This window comes from Punica granatum, chromosome 3, assembly GCF_007655135.1.
Source record: "Punica granatum isolate Tunisia-2019 chromosome 3, ASM765513v2, whole genome shotgun sequence".
In the NCBI taxonomy this organism is placed as follows: domain Eukaryota; kingdom Viridiplantae; phylum Streptophyta; class Magnoliopsida; order Myrtales; family Lythraceae; genus Punica; species Punica granatum.
Genome location: NC_045129.1, coordinates 34,246,783 through 34,263,648, shown reverse-complemented (window position 1 = coordinate 34,263,648; position 16,866 = coordinate 34,246,783). Strand labels below are relative to the sequence as shown.

Here is a 16,866-nt window from a genome sequence, read left to right as displayed (position 1 = left end):
CAAAGCACATATAAAATGAGAAGGGATGTGGCCTTCGAAATGGTTCCCAGGCCTATCACGTGGCCCTGAAAGGACCAGTGCAATTGTTTGTAGCCATGAAGTACGGCAGGAGCTAGAAGGATAGCAGATCGTAGATGCCTGGATGGTCCGGTTGATGGCATCGGTGTGGAATCCCACCCGCAACGGACGGTGGAGAGGATAGGATTTGATTTGGACCATCAATTGGACTCTATATAGTTCCATATGAACTGCAGAGGATCAAACCCGATCTATAGGAGGGCTCCATTTTGCTCGTCTTTTAGCCAGGTCTCTTGCATCAGCTGCAAACTAGAACCGTGATGTGGGAAAATTTTTACTATTTCGAAACTAATTCGGCCTTTCTTTTTTGATAATAAGGGAGGCACATAGATTTAGTATAACGAAATGAAATAAAGCTAAATGAAGGAACGCATAAGTCCCACTAATGAGGATCGAACCGATGACTTATGAGCTCCGAAAGGCGCGTTATATCACTACACCAAGACCCCTTCCTCAACTTGATAGGCCACCTTTTATTCCCGATAGATAGGTCTCCAAAAACTTGATAGCCGAAGGGCTTTTTATGTCCTTCCTCCACCTCTTATAGGGCCTACCTCATCTTCTCGGTATAGTAGGCCCCGCAAGACAAACGTGAACCATTGTTATCAGAACTGGACCGGACCGGCTGGTTCGCTTAAAAATCGAAAATGCATAAAAAATCTAGCGAACCCAAAAAATCGGCCGGTTTTACGTGAACCCATTCGAACCGGCCGGTTCGCGAGTTCATAAATTTTAAGCGGAATCCGACCCGAACTCCTTCCTCCCGACCCGAGCGGAATTGTAGAAAATTAGAAATCATCAGAATGCAGAGCAACAGAGTTGAAATCTGGAAAAAATCGGAAACCCTACATGCCCTAGTCGTCTTCTTCCCGAGTTCCTCACTTCCCCTTTGACTCTTCCTGATGTTCTTCTTCATCAGCTCATCTTCTCCGCCTCCTCTGATTCTTCTTCTCCTTCGAAACCCCCTTGACTCGAGCGGAAATTGCAGTGTTATCAGAATCAGACCGGAAATCGAACCGGCTGAGGCATGGGTCTCGAGATTATCCATCTGATGCTTAAGCGAATCTTGAATTGCTCAAAGTGATCGAGAGAGTATGAGCAAAGAGAAAGAACCCATTATGTGTTGGGTAGGAACCCAATCATACATGAAAACGCATGTATAAACTTAAAAAATCAATATATAATATATTAAAGGAGAACAGTAAACTCTATAAATCTCTATTCGAGAGCTCTCAGCTCCAAATAAATTATCGAAAACTCTCAGCTTGTGATTGCATGACTGCGTCGTTGATCAATTTGCTCTTATTATAATTATTTAATTATGTTTTCCGTTCATCTTCTTTTACCAACTCTTTACATCTCCCTCCCCTCTGTTCCTCATCTTCTCTTTCTCGGAAAAACAAACTTAGAATATTGACCATTCTATTAAAAATTAAAGCAAAATAAATTTTCTTGGACACAAACAGAGGAGTCTCAATATGCATCTCTCCCTTCATCGCCTCACCCCTCTGATTGTTCTTCACCCAAGAACATCTTTCTCTTCCTCCCCTCTCCCTCTCCCTCTCTCTCGATTTTTTTTTGATGAATAATTCATAATATTAATATTAAAAGATAGTGTCTGCAAGAGTCATGGGGTCATGATACCCTTCAAAAGTACATAGAGATTGAAAATTGAACCTAGAGCCTAACCAGAATGGGCTGAGGCAGAGTGAGCCGAAAACATTAGTATTCATTGTTGCTGCAATATGGGTCGGTGCTTCCCCTATGCCTTGATAATTTTTGTGTTTCAGATGTATATATTTCCTTCGGATGTTTTCTGGATGGCCTTGATGAGAGCAGGAGGGGGCACCATTAAGTTTCAAGCGGCTTTCGATGATATACATTCATGCGATGGCAATGAAGATCATAATAGTTTTGAGGCATATAAACCGAGTCATGAATACTAAAGTTAACGACATCTATATACATGTTATTCATGTTGACTACTGCAAAGAGGAGCTTCCATTTGTACGATGAATATCTTTCACATAATCGTTTGGAGCATATCTATACTCATGATCAAAAACCATTTCGAGCCTACGCCATTAATTATATATCAATTGTTGTAAATATTCTATTCATATATATACAGTATGTATTATATCAATTCAGTAAATTATTCTTTTAACGACACATGCCAAATCTTATATGTGCCAATTTACGAAGAGAGGAATACTCTAATCAATTGATTTTCGCTCTATCTTTCTTCTCACGGTGCCCTTCTTCATTTGTTTTAGATTGCCCTGTATCAATCCTCTTTTGTGTATCGGCCTTTTCATCTTTCGTCATGAGATTTCTCTTGGTTCATATACACGAGTTTAATATATTCAATTGGTAATTAACATAACATAAGGACTCTACTGTGTTAAATTTTTTTTACAGCATCTTACATAAAATATATACGCACATTTATTTAGTATTAGCTTTACTGAAAATTAAGTGTAATTCACTTAGTAATATTCATATAGTATCCGATACTTTAATAATTGAGTATTCATTTAAAATTTGAAATACCATTGCAAGTGTAATATCTGTATGGTGTGGATAAAATTAACACTTAAAAATTACCACTTAACATAATGTATTACCCAAAAGTGAAATTGTGCGGATGTCCATGCAACGCGCGCCACATGAATAATTATAGATTAGATTCTCATTCTTGTTAGTGAAAATTTTTATAGTCTATTTATTTCTATTTACTTGACCTTAACAAGAAAGCTTGCATCTAGAATTATGATTTTACTAATATGACTACGTGTCATCATGATACAAGTTTTTCCATCGTTGAATGCGTTGAATCCCACGACCCACTACACCATTCCATGGTAAGAAGATTTCATCTAACGATGAGGGCGGAATTATATTAAAATTTTTCCCGAAATTAAATTGAAATTTCTTGACCCTGAGCTGACGGTTATGTCAGTGCGCCTATCCCTATCTCGGAAAATAAGAAGGAAAAGACTTCTAGAAAAATAATAATAATAAAAGAAATGGAAGCCCCTCGGCCGGCCGCCGAGGAAGATCAACTGTCCCCGACCTGTCTCTGACACGGCCACGTGGACCAACGGCGTGCGCTGATACCTTCGATAATTGCCGACCATTCATTTTCTGACAGACTGACGCCAACATCTCCTTCCCCCCCTCCCTCTCTCTGTCTATGCCTGTCGTCTGCGTTTCGAGCCTTCCTCTGCTCTGCAGAAATGGCGAGCGCCAGCTCTCCATCTCTGCAACTCCGCAGCCTCGAACTCCCTCTCCCGCCTTCCCACCGAAGAAGGACCCACAGTAGCATCACGTCCTTCGTCTCACATAGTTCAAACCCTCCGAGCAGCATGGCCAAAACCCCGCTTCGTCAATCCGGTGTTTCCCCCCAATTCCCCCTGTCTTCCCGCCTCGAGCTGGGCAATGGGTTCTTCACCGCACATTCCCTCCTCAACGATTTCTCGGTGGAAGATAATCGAGTCGAAGATGATAGCCCAACTGCTGAAGTTAAAAGCTGGTAATGAGAGCTTATTCAATCAAAAGTTTCGGTTTTGAAAGTAATTCCTTGGAGATGAATGGCTGGATGAGCTTACGGCATGATTATTGATGTTGTTCGTAAGTTGGTGATGTACGATTTTTTTTTCTGTGGTGTAGTGTGTGGAATTGGAGGGGCTACTCGATACGGTACCAGTGTTCCGGGAACGGCGGGCCGGCATTGGTTTTGATCCATGGTTTTGGAGCCAACAGGTCTACACCGTTCACATACTGATTATCATTAGCAGACAACTGTTTTCTAATAGGTATCAGATCAAATGGTTATTTGTTAATCAATTCAATTTCACCTGTTCGCTGTCTCGACTAGCTAGCTCTTGTTTGTCGACATTCGGGATTCTGAAGTTGTAAGCTTTTGCTTTTTTCAATATCGGACGGGATTCATTGACGTGATTTTATTTTTTCCTCATTTCAGTGACCACTGGAGGAAGAATATCCCAGTCCTGGCGAAATCTCACAGGGTGTACTCAATCGACCTCATTGGTTACGGCTACTCAGATAAACCGAACCCTCATGAGTTTGGAGGCGACCCATTCTACACGTTTGAGACATGGGCCGCTCAGATCATTGACTTCTGTCATGAAGTGGTTAAAGACCGAGCATTCTTTATCTGCAACTCCATTGGAGGTGATTAGTTCTCTGATTCTATCAGCTGTAGTAACTTGATTGTGGATGCTATTATGTATCTTTCGCAAGGTTGATTGCTTACACCAACTTCATCATCATCTAGGAGTTGTGGGTCTTCAAGCTGCAATTATGGAACCGGATATCTGTCGGGGAATCGTCTTGTTAAATATTTCTTTGCGAATGCTGCATATCAAGAAGCAGCCTTGGTATGGGAGGCCCTTGATCAGATCCTTCCAGAATTTGCTGAGGTCTGAACTCAAGTTCCTCTGTCCGGCCAGCTTAAACGATCAGAATTTTCGAAGATTAATGATGTTGATAAGTTGGTTGATCAATGTGTAGGAACACTGCAATCGGGAAGTTCTTTTTCAGAGCTGTCGCTACACCCGAGTCAGTCAGGAGCATCCTTTGTCAGGTAAATGGTTGCAGTTGGAAGGACTGCTATAACTCATGTGACTCTTTCTTGTGATGGTCGTAATCAACATCTATTGCCTGCTTTTAGTGTTATCACGATCCTTCCCAAGTGACTGATGAGCTAGTTGAGAAGATCCTTCAACCCGGGCTAGAGCCTGGGGCCGCAGACGTATTTCTTGAATTCATTTGTTACTCAGGGGGGCCTCTTCCCGAGGAACTTCTGCCCCAAGTGAAGGTCAGTCTCTAAAGAACGAGATCTGATAAGCCATATACCGAGACTAACATTCGTCACATGATCTTTATAGACTGTTAAAATGGTGTTTCTCTCCCTTCTTCTCAGTGTCCTGTCTTGGTCGCATGGGGAGATAAGGACCCGTGGGAGCCCATAGAGCTCGGACGAGAGTTCAGGAATTTCGATTCCGTAGAGGATTTTGTTGTTCTACCGAATGTCGGTCACTGTCCTCAGGTCTCCCTCTCATCTCTTTGTATATGTCCTGTGATTCTTGCTCGTAAATTCATATTAAATTTGTGACGGAAAGCAGTTTTCCTGTGCTATTCTGTGTAAAGGATGAAGCACCACAGCTCGTGAATCCACTTGTGGAATCATTCGTGGCTAGGCACGATATATCGTTTGCTGCAACCACATAACACGACCAGCCTGGGGGGCAGGACAGCATTCTCTCGATCGTTCCTGGGGAAAGCCATCTATCTATATATATATACATCGGGTCACATTTTTTAAGTTGTTACATAATATGATGGTAAATACACGACAAAGGAATCAGTTCTTCTGTACTGAACAGCTGATAGCCCGAAAATTTCATTCGTTTGCTGTCTCATCTTTCTTCCTTTTCTTTCCCTTTTGGGCTCAGTTTGGCAATGAAAGAACCTACCCAGTGGTACCTGTCCATTGATAGAACCAAATGTCGTGGCGATGAAGATCAAGCTTTGAAGCAGCCGCCACTTGCCGCTCTCATCAGAAATTACAAAAGATGTCCTCGATCAATATGGTCTTCTTTACTATAAAAGTGATGAGTCCCACATGTCATGTCTCACGTTAAGATTGGTCCTACTTGGGAGAAGCCATGGACGAACAACCGCACCTCATGAATAGTTAAAGGTTGCTGCAACCACCACCTCCTCGTTGCAAATGGTGGGTGGTGCCTTCTCAAGACATGTTCAGGTCGGATTGAGTTCATGATTTCGTTGAGGCGGCCCAAACTTCTGCTGCATGGTCCACCTTCTGATAATAAAATCGGACCCCAATAGAGATGCATCGAGGCAAAAGCATCATCGGTATCATCATGCTGTTAGTGACATAATGTAGTGTGAGTGTTATCTTCTGCATGTCGACATCTCCAGTCAACTATTTAATGATGATCTAAGGCAATAAGTAGGATTATGTGGAAAAATCATACAGGCTAATCATGGGAATTGCTCAGAGTGGAAGAAAAACGGAATGGTAATCTCCGTCAGTGGCAACGAGAGCCCATTTCCATCTCCATCGCTTCCTTTTTGCTCCTCCAAATGCTCCAGTTTTAGCTATCATGTTATCGCGAATCCCAAGAACACGTCCAATAATTGGGCAATTTTCCTTTTATCACGTGACTGAATATCAGTTCAATCAAGCTCAGAAGAGTCAATCTGACAACAGTAAATGATTTAACTTTTACAGGCTTTTATTATGACTTGATTCAACTATCTCGAATAAAGTTGTCGAAACACAATTTGGGCAATCTCAACACTGATCCACGCGTAACGTTAAGCACAGCCGTTCCTTATTTGTTTATTAATTCATGTGTTTTTTACCCTTTGATATAATAAGAGGGACAAAAGACATAACAGCCAATATCATCTTCAGTGAAACTTTGAACTGAAAGGCCATCTCACCAACCCCATTTCGTCTCTTCCCCCTTGCCCTTAGCTTTCGTGGCGCTTCAAGTCACTTTCACACCAGTAAGACTCTCCCTAATAAAATTGCACAGATGATCAGAAAACAATCTAAGTTGGTGAAGGTGAGTAACCATTTCTGCTGAGACAAAATTTTCTTTTATGACAAAAGACCACCTTGGATAAGCAAAACAATTCATACCCTGAGCTCCCATTCGGTTCTTCGGGCAGTCGGTAATTTTTGAGGATAATTGGGTTCTTATTTGCTCGAGCAAAACCAGAGGACTCAAACATTGTTTCATGGAAGTTGACATGATCAGTGACCTAGATGCAGAAACAATGGGAACATCTTTTCCCAGAGATGATGAGAAAAAAACAATGGTGGGACTAGAAGTGGGCCCAGTGCAATCATCATCCTTATTGCACGCCCAAGCCCACCCCTTTTGTTTATGTAACTTTGACTTGCCATCACTACCTCATAGTTTGCTAGGAAGTGGACACCATTACTAACTACATGGAAGCTGTAATATCAAATTTTACTTTCTGTCTTGAGCTGTTATGATCCATTAATGCATGATCGGCGAATCTGAACCTAGAGTTTGCCGTAGACGTGTGTCGAGCACCTGGAGAGGTAGAGGGCCGCCGTGCCCCAGTTAATTTCATTTGCCGATTATGATGGAGATAGAGCAGCAACAAAGTAACAGTACACACGAAAGCCACTCACGACCAAAACAGGAAAAACTAAGGCTTCAACAACGAGTCGGTTCCATAGAAAAAGGTCTTTATCATCCACAAGTCGTGCCTAACATCTCATTTATAAACCATAATTTATGTCCAGATCAGTCAATTTCTCTCATGGGAGGAAAGAGGAAGATTCCTTACAGTGAGTATCTGTTTGCTCAGCCACCTGAAAATTGGACGGCCAAATGGAACAACAAGAAACGAGCAAAGATCAGTTAGAAAGGGTGACTTATGTATCCATTTATTGGCTAAAAAAAAATGTAAATTTGCAAACACAAACAGTTCTAGTTGGGTCTCCGATCCCAAGGAGGAGATGAATCTTCCCCTACTTTCCAGGAAGCCGAATAGTTCCATTGTTGTTGTACCCACCAAACAAATAGCACATAAAAAAAAAATCTTTTTTTTTTCAGTGAAATCACTAAATGTGCTTGGCATATCAGCTCGGGCATTAGCTCTGATCACGAAATACTTCCAGTGGATTTCGAATCTCTGTGTTATAGGTAAAGTCGGCCAGTCCACTATACATTTAAAAAAGATGATAGGCGACTGAGAACGATTTCTCTCACGTGTCATGCAAGTCTTCATACACACACACGCCCAATTGTCCCTGAGCTCTGTGTCCTACCACGAATATTACAATCGGGGAAGAAAGCTTTTTTGAGTCTTCTTTAAGGACTGAATCAGAGGCTCTCAGTCTTTTGGAATCTGCAGAAGAAGAGGATCTTTGATGGGCAAATTCAGGAGGGTCTGTGTCTTCTGCGGAAGTAATTCCGGGAACAGAACGATATTCAGTGACGCAGCTTCCGAGCTCGGAAGAGAGCTGGTAGGTGATCTCTCCCACGAACTCATAAAATGCTTGCCCGTGCACGTTTGATGCAGCTGAAACTTATTCAATTTCTTCTTGAGGTACTCGTGTCACAGGTTGAAAGGAAAATGGATTTAATCTATGGAGGTGGCAGTATTGGTCTTATGGGACTGGTCTCTCGTACCGTCTTTAACGGCGGCTGCAATGTTCTCGGGTTAGAAAATGGACGTAACTATATCGTTTAGATTGCTGATATGTGCTGCTTACTAATCGCTTTGTCTCTGTGACTGGCCATAGGATTTCCCCAACAGCTCTGCTTCCACTCGAGGTAAATAGGTCCTGCAGCTTTCCTTGTGTCTCTTTGATGCAGACATACGTGCACAAAGACGCAACTCAATATTCATGAATCAGTAACTTTCTCAGGCGACACGAAATGCAGTAGGAGAAGTGTTGATAGTCTCGGACATGCATCAAAGGAAGGCTGAGATGGCTCGTCGAGCTGATGCTTTCATTGCCCTGCCCGGTGAGGATATTACCACTACAGACTTGATGAACTTAATACGCAGAGGCGCCATGGAGCTGATGGATATCTTTGAAATTCTTGCTCTTTTTTTTCGTGTTGATGACTGATGAAGGAGGGTATGGGACTTTCGAGGAGCTACTCGAGATGATAACTTGGTCCCAGCTTGGTATCCATGCCAAACCAGTAAGTTCTCTTCCTATTCACCGCTGTAGAATTTTCACAGAATATCAGATATTTCTTGATCGAAGATGTTCTTCCCTCGTCTTAGCTCTAACACGAACAAGACGTTGCATTAAGTTAATCTTCACCTCGTCATACTATAATTTAACTTGAACCGAGAGTACAGAATCTCTTATCTGTCTTTCCAAGTTATGCGATTTTTCGTGGGTACTGAAAACATGTAAATTATCAGAAAGTCGGCTATCAGCTGAATTTTCTATCCGGATTCTCATTCATCTGCTAAAGATTTTTCTCAGAACAAGAATCTTTTTCTCTTTTTCTTTATATGGCATGGTCTAGAGAGGTCACAGTTTCGATTTCACATGCTGCAGCTTCTAGGATCGACCATATTTTCATTAGATTCGGCGCAAAAGTCGTCCTTTAGGAACAGCGTAAGCTGCACAATCTCTTTGTTTTATTAAGCATTAAGTGGGATTACTGAAACAGATTAGCCCTAACTGATAGTGATAGCCATGAAACAGACGCGACAACCATTTTTTTAATGCTAATCAGTGATTTCGAATCTTTTACATGAAAGTGAAGTCTGTCCTTACTTTGATCAGAAGCAGACAAAGCTTAATATACTGTGCATGGGACCGGCATGAAACATAATATAAAGGGCAGTTGCAGTTCGTAAGCTTTGACACGGACTCTTGGAACTGTAAATCGCTGGATTCCAATTACTGCACGATAATCATAGTTTCTCGAAAAGAAAAGCAGCAAGAATTTCTTTCCTTGCGTAAAACGCAGGTGGGCCTTTTGAATGTCGACGGGTATTACGACTGCCTGCTGCGGCTGTTCGACAAAGGAGTAGAAGAAGGATTCATAAAGCCGGCTGCTAGGAATATTGTCATATCAGCAAAGACTGCTAGAGACCTCATGCAGAAAATGGAGGTAACTCCTTGCCATGTAACTCCCTTTTCATCTTATGAATCCAAATTCACTGACAGGAACTCCGTGTATCTGCAGGATTACGTGCCCGTGCACGAGCAAGTAGCGCCAAGTCATAGCTGGAGTGAGGAAGAAATAAGCAATTTATAGCCGTATTCTTTTATAGGAAATGAATTTTGTTCTCTTCTTCGCAAGTTCTTTTCCTCTCTGTCTTTCGGGAACTGAATGACAGACTTGGTGCCTTTAATGGCAATTCTGACAAACCAGATCATATTTGAACTTTCAGTGCATAAATTTTAAGCGCGCGCGCAGACACACACACACACATATATGTTTATGTTTATTCTGCAAACAAAGTAAAGAAATACCAGCAGCAATCTTGGTGTAGAAATGCCATACAAAGCGGAAAGACAGAAAAAGGATGCAGAGACAATTTCTTCCAAAATTCAATCAACATCAAGAGGGCTAAGAGCATATAAGGCTGCAAGAATTCAAAGCAAAGGCAGTATTGGCATGTGAATATATCCTGAATAACTGATATCATGGGTAACGTGCATATACAACAAGAATCATGTAATAATCTCGACTCATCTATTTCAAAAAAGGGGACAAGTATACAGTAACATACAAGAGATGTGAATCAGTAAACAGAAAAACCACCAAAAAGAAGCCTCCGACCTGTTCAGCAGGTATTAATTCCATCCTTGCAATCTCTCGTTAAGTTGTTGAATGTCTCCACGCGGACCTTTGCTCTGTATAGAACCTCAGTATCCACGGCGACTCTCATGAACCCATCAAACTCCACTGGTTTCCCATCATTCAGCAACCTTGTCTCGTTGTACCACTCGCTCGTGTTCCCCCAGAGCTCCTTGTAGTCCTCAAGCAGATGGACCTTATAGTATGACCTCAACTTGTCAAAGTAGTTGTAGAAAGGCTCGTTTGTCGCAACATAGAGGTTCCTCCCGGGCTGAATCATCCCCTTGAGCTTTGCAACGAGCGAATCGGGAGAGGTATCAGAGTCTAGGTTGGGCCACAGCTCCTTGTTCTGGGCCTTCTCGCCTCGAACCACATGAACTGCATCAAAGTCCCAATCCATTCGCCCGCTAATTTCTGAGACTATGTTCATTAGCCTCTTTGATTTCCATAGAGCATGCCATGGCCTCTGAATGTACCTTTCAGCTTGCCCTTCACAGACTCGATACCAATAATTCTCTGGTTCAGGAGCATCGAACTGCCTCCATATGATGGTGCTTTTATCTCTCTTAAGTTGCATCGGACTAACCTTATAGGTCGGAACTTTCTGAACAGGAACCTTCTTTTTGTGGGCCCGGTTCCATTTCTTCCAGTCCCGAATAAACTCGCCTTCCTCCACAATTGAAGCCACCTCCTTAAGATGCTCAAAGTCAAAATAGAACCGAAAATCCTTCCCCTCCTCGTCCTTATTAGTCGAACTGTAAGTCGCTGACAGACACATACTTAAATCCAACACGAACGTCCGGTTTAAGTACCTTGCTTCCCCTAACCCGCACAAGATACTCCACAGATAATGATTTACTCCCTTGCAGTAATCCCCTCCTCGCGAATAGTACAAGTACCTCCCTTTTCTAAAATTCACATCAGACCCTAAACTCGGTATTGTGTCATTGATCTCATCATCACGAATCGGAGCTGAGATTTTCGGAGTAGCACCGCCAGTTGTCGCGCTATACCGATTCTTAGGCCTCCGAGCATTAATACCTGAATGCCAGCCTCCTGGATGAACTACTTTAAACGTACAATTCTCTCCTATCCCAATCTTGAACCTCCTAAAGTCTCTATACTTCCTCCAAGACTTCTCCTTCTTGTTCCTGAACCTCCACGCCACGTCACACTCATCGGGTCTCGACCCGCTAACTGGAGTTTGATACTCCAAGAAGGCGATGGACTTAAAAGCCCGAAGATTGAACTTCTCGACAGCGACAAGGACCCGCGGGTCCGAGCAATTAACTGGGCTCGTGGTCATCTCCCTGCAGCCCGATTCAAGCTCCAGCGAGCTCGCAATCTTCTCCTCGACTTTCTCGATCGACGACTCCGTGATCGCGGAAGCAGGAGCGATTTGAGAGAGCTGCAGATCCTCCCCCGTCCTGAGGATGGAGTTGTCGTTCTTGAAAGTGGCGTTCTCGCTCTGGGTGAAGAACTTGGTCATGGCGGGAGCAGACTCGAGCCATGGATCTGGGGACTTGTATGTGATGGCAATCACAGTAAATATGAGCACGCCGAACACAAACACGGAGAAGCACAGATTGCTGATGAGCTTTATCAGATTCTGCCCTACTGGCTCTGCAATTGGGTTCGACTGTTTCATGGACCCCCCAGTTCTTGACAGCAATGTACTCAGAGCTTCAAGATGAATCAAGAAACGAATGAGAAGATGATCAAACTCAGCTCCTTGGGGGAGAATCTGAGAAGGGCATACTCACAATTGAAAGGGCGATCGACGGAGATCTTGGAATTGGGGTCTCTGCAGCTTCAGCTGTCAGTTCAGTGGGCTCCCCCTTTTCTTGCGAGAGCGGCGTTCTCCTCCCGTTGTTGGGGTGTCAAAACGATTCAGCTCCGTTTCGGAGAAGGCTATGATTGTCTACGGTCGGTTACGTTACCGGATATGCGCTGTCCGAACTCTGAAGTTGGTCGGTAAATGTGGTTTATGGTACGGTATTTTGTCTGAGGCCCAAATTGTTCAGGCCCATGATTGAGAGCCCGGCTCATTATGACCTCTTAGGCCCAAATGTGCCTTGAGGGAGCCCTCTACCACGCAGGCATGGAAGCTGGGGAAGATGATTGCAATTTCCTCTTCTCTTGCATCAAAACATGACAACATATTCATGTTTTCCCGAATGGTTTGAACTCATGATGATAAAAACTTGACTCGGGGCTACCGTTTGGTAATTGATGAGATCGACTGATCATGGGAGCACGGGGTGTCTCATGCAGATAGATCGTTCAAGAGGTATTGTCTGCTTTGAGCGTAATGTCATTCTGATGTGAGATAACTGATGAGGTATCGGTCTTTGTTCTTTGGTAAAGGTTCCTCCTGGAGGAGAGAGTCTCCCCGGTCTTAATCAAGACCATCGTAAGATTGAATCTTGTAGCCATCGTTACCGTTTCGAGAGGTTAAAAAAAACGTTTATATGGTTTTGTCAACAAGTACTGCTCCAAAGGTGAAAAAAATGGAAAATTCCATCTTTTTGTTTTTGAATTTTTGTTTTCCTTTGCATTGTAAAAGGGCATGAAAACCCACAAAATTTTACAGTGTCATCGTATGTACAGAAAAAAAAAAACCAAAAAAAAAATTGTATGCCTGAGCTAAAACCGATGAATAAATAAAAATTGAGAAAGAACACCTATGGCTATGCTAGGGGTAACTTATGTTCTGTTTGACAGTTTCTCTTCATGTCATGCTGTTTCTATCTGTTGTCTGTTTCTTTTTGTCAAAGAATGAAGTGTTTCGAAATGAATCCCTATTCACATGGAAAGAATAGGAAGCCAATCAGGAAGACTCCTACTCAACGCGGACTTCGGCCTGCAATGGACACTTCCTTCCCAAGGATGTTCAGTCTCCGACACGGTCGAGCTTAGCTTCACCGGGCTAAGTCGACTGGCACTCCGTGGAGAGAAGTACGACCTTGAAAGCCCTGCACTTCTCGGGGATAAGTTCACATGCTCAAGTGCCCGGACCTGAAGCTCAGGAGGGTAGTCCCTCACGTAACGGATGCGTGGTCCGGCCCCAGTTGTCCATTTCCTTGGTTGCATAGAGCTCGACTCCGGACGGGGGCTATTTTGCTTCATCTGCGGGGGCCGTTCTTCCAAATTGTTCTCTGCCCGATTATCGTCATGTCCGGAAGCAAATGCATCCTCTGCGGTCTCATAACCGCCCACAGGAGAATCAAGATCGGGATTCTCGCTCTCAAAACTCTCGATCAATTCATTCCTTTTCGGTATTTCGAGATTGGTCAGCTTTTCACTAAATCTCTGGATTCGACTTGGTTTAGGAGACCTTAATTCTGTAGAAGGGCTAGTCTCTTTTTCCTCTGAATCTCTTGTCTCATCAGCTGAGTTATCTGCACCTATCTCCGATGAATCAAACTTCCCAGACAAGTCCTCCGCGGAAGGATTGCTTCTCAAGTAGGTGCCGCTTCTTGTCAAGGAGTGTTCTCCCTCGTCTACCGGCGACAACTGAGGGAAACGTGAACAAGAATAGGCGTTAGAATTTGCCAAGACTCATTCATTAATAGCATGAAGCCGTATCGAAATTAGGAACTCTTGAATGTACCATTACGTCTGTTAGATCCACGTCATTCTCTTGAAGAAACGAAAGGAAGTCTCGAAAGTTTTCTGCTGTGGGTCGGTAATGACCGCTGTGAGGCCATGCTGCCTGTGGAATAACAGGGGAAAAAAAAACCGTTTTAGGAAATTTGTATAAGAACAAATGCATACTGTCCCAAAATCTTAGAACAATGATCGGATGAGTACCTTCAGAATCCCGTCTTCGACAACTAATCTTCCCGCAGCCAAAGCTGCCCCACCAGCCAAGAAGCTCGAGTGTTGGAACGAGCCCTTCTTCTTTCTGCCCACGTACATCGTCTTTGAGGTGCCCAGGACAAAAATCCACTTGACATCTCCTGCTTCGCCCATGGTGTGGAGAGGCTCACCGCTTTGCTTGTAAAAGAGCTTCCCGCCCTCCAGCGAAACTTCATATGCCTTCCTTTCCACCTAAATGATAAGAACGGAAAATAAGCAAGACATTCCAATATAATATCGGCCGGAAGGGTCCGTAGGAAAACAATTTCAAAAACTCACCGGTCCGAGGTACTTGATGCATTGCTGCTGAAGCTTCAATCTCGAGCATTTGTCAACAAGATTCACTTCTTTCCCTTCCCCTACATCCAACCTGAAATTTTGCAGGGATGATTCGTTTCAGAATTAGTTATCATTCAAAGATGATGAACTTGGAAGGTAAGAAAAGAAATTAGTCGGACGTTTCCAAGTGGTTAACACTTACCAGTAAAAGAAGGGTTCTCGACTCTGACTGTGGAGCCACTTGACATAGTAAAAATGAAGGTTATGCCCATAACGATGCCGCGGATCAATCTGTTGAATATCAGCAGAAAACTTAGCCAAGTCAACAATTGCAGCATTAGCAACAGAAGCACTAGAAGGCTGACAAATACTTACAGCTTCAAGCCAGTGCTGCAACGCAAGTTTCTGAGCTTTGTCGTTCTTCGATAGACCTTTCCCAACCTTAGCAGCCCGTGTTCTAGCTCTTGACCATCGAGAAATGGCTGTTTCGTGTTTGGCCTCATCAAAGAAAGATACTGAGCTATTATTGAGTTCGACAAAGTCTAACACCTCCCACCTGTAACAATTCCGCGAAAATGTCTATATGAAAAACCGAAGAAAATGCATAGACAAAATAATTGCTCGAAGAAGTAACTGGTGGAGCATACGAACCACCTCTGCTGAACGAGAACTGCGCAATCCGCCAGCTTCCTTCTCGTGCGGAAACTCTTGTAAACTTTCTGGAGTTTTATCGCCGCATTGTGTTTGGGGTTGGATGGATCCAAAATGGGCAGCTCCTCGGATCTCGGAGATTGGACTTCCTCCAGTTTAGTGTTAATAGAGTTGGTGGTCTCGGGCTCTATTTTCTTAAAACTAACAGAGGCCTCTGTCGCCATTTTGTTTCCAGAGGTTTTCATTATCGTGGGCTGCGAATCCCGGTCGCCAAAACTGACGGATCGAACGACAGTCTTCGCTTCCTCATTTGCAAAATATACAGATTTCACAAGAATCGCTTCAAGGTTATTCTCCACGTCGATGTACTCCGATAACGGGCAGGAGAAAGAGATCCGCATTTGAGCTGAAAAGGTGACCAGGAAACATCAGAATATGAACATTTCACCCGGGAAAGAAAGGAAATAGCAAACTCGAGTCCAAGCAGGGACAAGACACAGACTTCATTATCTCGATACACATTGTCGAAGAAATCTGCCCATACAGCTAACGAATGAAGAAACCCGACATTTGCATTAAAAAAAATGGCAGTTTTAAGCAGTCGGGTACAATGTGAACACGAGCACACAATCCCCATTGAAGAAAATCATAAATCTTTGACTGCTAGTCAAGAAATCGTCGCAGAAGCCATTGCTACATGGGCTTCCACAGACACGGGAGTCTGAAAGCAGAGGCATTGGGCATTGAAACAAACAGGGCAAAGCTTCCATGCCGAGCAAGAAATGCTGCTGCCGAGAATCAAGAGAAAACAGAGCAGGGGAGAATTACCTGAAATCAATTCGATAAGCCGCGCGCGCGAAAGAGAAAATTGATTGCTATGTGGGCGTTGAATCAAGAACGAGAAAGTGAGGTGTGATTCTTTCTTGGCATGGGAATGGTATATTTCCTTTCACTAACGCTTTATATATCCTCTGTACAGAGCTCGATGCGTTTGGTCGTGGTTCCTCCCTCCTCTTCCTTGTAAACTGCTAATTACTAACGTTAATGAGAACAACTCTATCTGCTCATTGGCATTCTATATATATGGGGAGAGAAGGCAGAGAGAGAGAGAGAGAGAGAGAGAGAGAGAGAAGAGTATGTGTTTTCAGACCACGTGGACTGGACTAAAGGTTACTGTATGGGATGGGGGAGGGCGGGTAAATGAAGAGTTCGGTCAAGAGGGTGAAAAATCTTATTTTTATTTTATTTGTTATTTGTACTTAATTTATTTTCTTCTTCTTCTTCTTCTTTTCCATTTTTCTACTTTTAATTAGTCTGGGCAGCGTAAAGAAGAAGCCTTCTCCGTGAGGCCCAAGCAAGCAAATCTCTGTCAAATATAATTTCTTTTACACTTGATTTCTTCCCAATTTTTCTTTTCTTTTCTTTCCGAAATATGCCAAAAGATTAGAAACCATTATCATTTCTTCAGTGAATTCGAGTAAGCCCGAACTTCTCTCGTAACAGAAGAAAATGATGCGCGCACGCGATTGGCATATATGTGCGTGCAACGAGTGTTTTGAAGTAAAGAATCGATGACGTTTGATCCTTGATCCGTAACCACGTAAGTATTTTTCATCTGCAAACA

At 43.1% G+C, this 16,866-nt stretch overlaps 4 protein-coding genes across 6 annotated transcripts; 2 read left to right on the top strand and 2 right to left on the bottom strand.

Moving 5' to 3' along the window:
• The first annotated feature begins 3,219 nt into the window (after positions 1-3,219).
• Positions 3,220-6,188, top strand: LOC116199293 (pheophytinase, chloroplastic). Of its 2 annotated transcripts, XR_004155513.1 has the most exons (9): positions 3,220-3,613; positions 3,751-3,843; positions 4,064-4,275; positions 4,379-4,523; positions 4,615-4,687; positions 4,775-4,921; positions 5,027-5,152; positions 5,254-5,447; positions 5,559-6,188. XR_004155513.1 is itself a non-coding variant. In XM_031529601.1 (8 exons), exons 1-8 carry the CDS (start codon positions 3,318-3,320, stop codon positions 5,332-5,334), a joined length of 1,173 nt encoding a protein of 390 aa, XP_031385461.1. In that variant the 5' UTR covers positions 3,220-3,317; the 3' UTR covers positions 5,335-5,959. The 2 variants fall into 2 exon arrangements, 1 of the variants encoding a protein (XP_031385461.1); XM_031529601.1 differs by having other exon boundaries at positions 5,254-5,959.
• A 1,672-nt stretch (positions 6,189-7,860) lies between these two features.
• Positions 7,861-10,040, top strand: LOC116199294 (cytokinin riboside 5'-monophosphate phosphoribohydrolase LOG8-like). Of its 2 annotated transcripts, none has more exons than XM_031529602.1 (7): positions 7,861-8,140; positions 8,224-8,336; positions 8,420-8,450; positions 8,546-8,645; positions 8,758-8,828; positions 9,615-9,758; positions 9,834-10,040. In XM_031529602.1, exons 1-7 carry the CDS (start codon positions 8,045-8,047, stop codon positions 9,903-9,905), a joined length of 627 nt encoding a protein of 208 aa, XP_031385462.1. In that variant the 5' UTR covers positions 7,861-8,044; the 3' UTR covers positions 9,906-10,040. The 2 variants fall into 2 exon arrangements, with proteins under 2 accessions (XP_031385462.1, XP_031385463.1); XM_031529603.1 differs by having other exon boundaries at positions 7,865-8,140; positions 8,239-8,336.
• Positions 10,041-10,245: 205 nt separating this feature from the next.
• On the bottom strand, positions 10,246-12,377 carry LOC116199292. The gene is made up of 2 exons (XM_031529600.1): positions 12,215-12,377; positions 10,246-12,134 (listed from the first exon to the last, which is right to left on the bottom strand). The coding sequence occupies exon 2, from the start codon at positions 12,097-12,099 to the stop codon at positions 10,438-10,440; it is 1,662 nt and encodes a 553-aa protein (XP_031385460.1). The 5' UTR covers positions 12,100-12,134; positions 12,215-12,377; the 3' UTR covers positions 10,246-10,437.
• Positions 12,378-13,256: 879 nt separating this feature from the next.
• Positions 13,257-16,264, bottom strand: LOC116200573 (IQ domain-containing protein IQM2-like). The gene is made up of 8 exons (XM_031531408.1): positions 16,071-16,264; positions 15,243-15,648; positions 14,967-15,147; positions 14,794-14,882; positions 14,592-14,682; positions 14,265-14,504; positions 14,065-14,166; positions 13,257-13,967 (listed from the first exon to the last, which is right to left on the bottom strand). The coding sequence occupies exons 2-8, from the start codon at positions 15,641-15,643 to the stop codon at positions 13,257-13,259; spliced, it is 1,815 nt and encodes a 604-aa protein (XP_031387268.1). The 5' UTR covers positions 15,644-15,648; positions 16,071-16,264.
• Between the last annotated feature and the right edge of the window lie 602 nt (positions 16,265-16,866).

Bases quoted from the DNA above. Each gene is read 5' to 3' on its own strand.
- LOC116199293 (XM_031529601.1), top strand. From the start codon at position 3,318: ATGGCGAGCGCCAGCTCTCCATCTCTGCAACTCCGCAGCCTCGAACTC. The intron at 3,844-4,063 runs GTCTACACCGTT...TCCTCATTTCAG, and splicing joins CATGGTTTTGGAGCCAACAG to TGACCACTGGAGGAAGAATA. The intron at 4,688-4,774 runs GTAAATGGTTGC...GCCTGCTTTTAG, and splicing joins TCAGGAGCATCCTTTGTCAG to TGTTATCACGATCCTTCCCA.
- LOC116199294 (XM_031529602.1), top strand. From the start codon at position 8,045: ATGGGCAAATTCAGGAGGGTCTGTGTCTTCTGCGGAAGTAATTCCGGG. The intron at 8,829-9,614 runs GTAAGTTCTCTT...CGTAAAACGCAG, and splicing joins TTGGTATCCATGCCAAACCA to GTGGGCCTTTTGAATGTCGA. The intron at 9,759-9,833 runs GTAACTCCTTGC...GTGTATCTGCAG, and splicing joins ACCTCATGCAGAAAATGGAG to GATTACGTGCCCGTGCACGA.
- LOC116199292 (XM_031529600.1), bottom strand. From the start codon at position 12,099: ATGAAACAGTCGAACCCAATTGCAGAGCCAGTAGGGCAGAATCTGATA.
- LOC116200573 (XM_031531408.1), bottom strand. From the start codon at position 15,643: ATGCGGATCTCTTTCTCCTGCCCGTTATCGGAGTACATCGACGTGGAG. The intron at 15,148-15,242 runs GTTCGTATGCTC...GAATTGTTACAG, and splicing joins GTTCTCGTTCAGCAGAGGTG to GTGGGAGGTGTTAGACTTTG. The intron at 14,883-14,966 runs GTAAGTATTTGT...GATATTCAACAG, and splicing joins TGCAGCACTGGCTTGAAGCT to ATTGATCCGCGGCATCGTTA.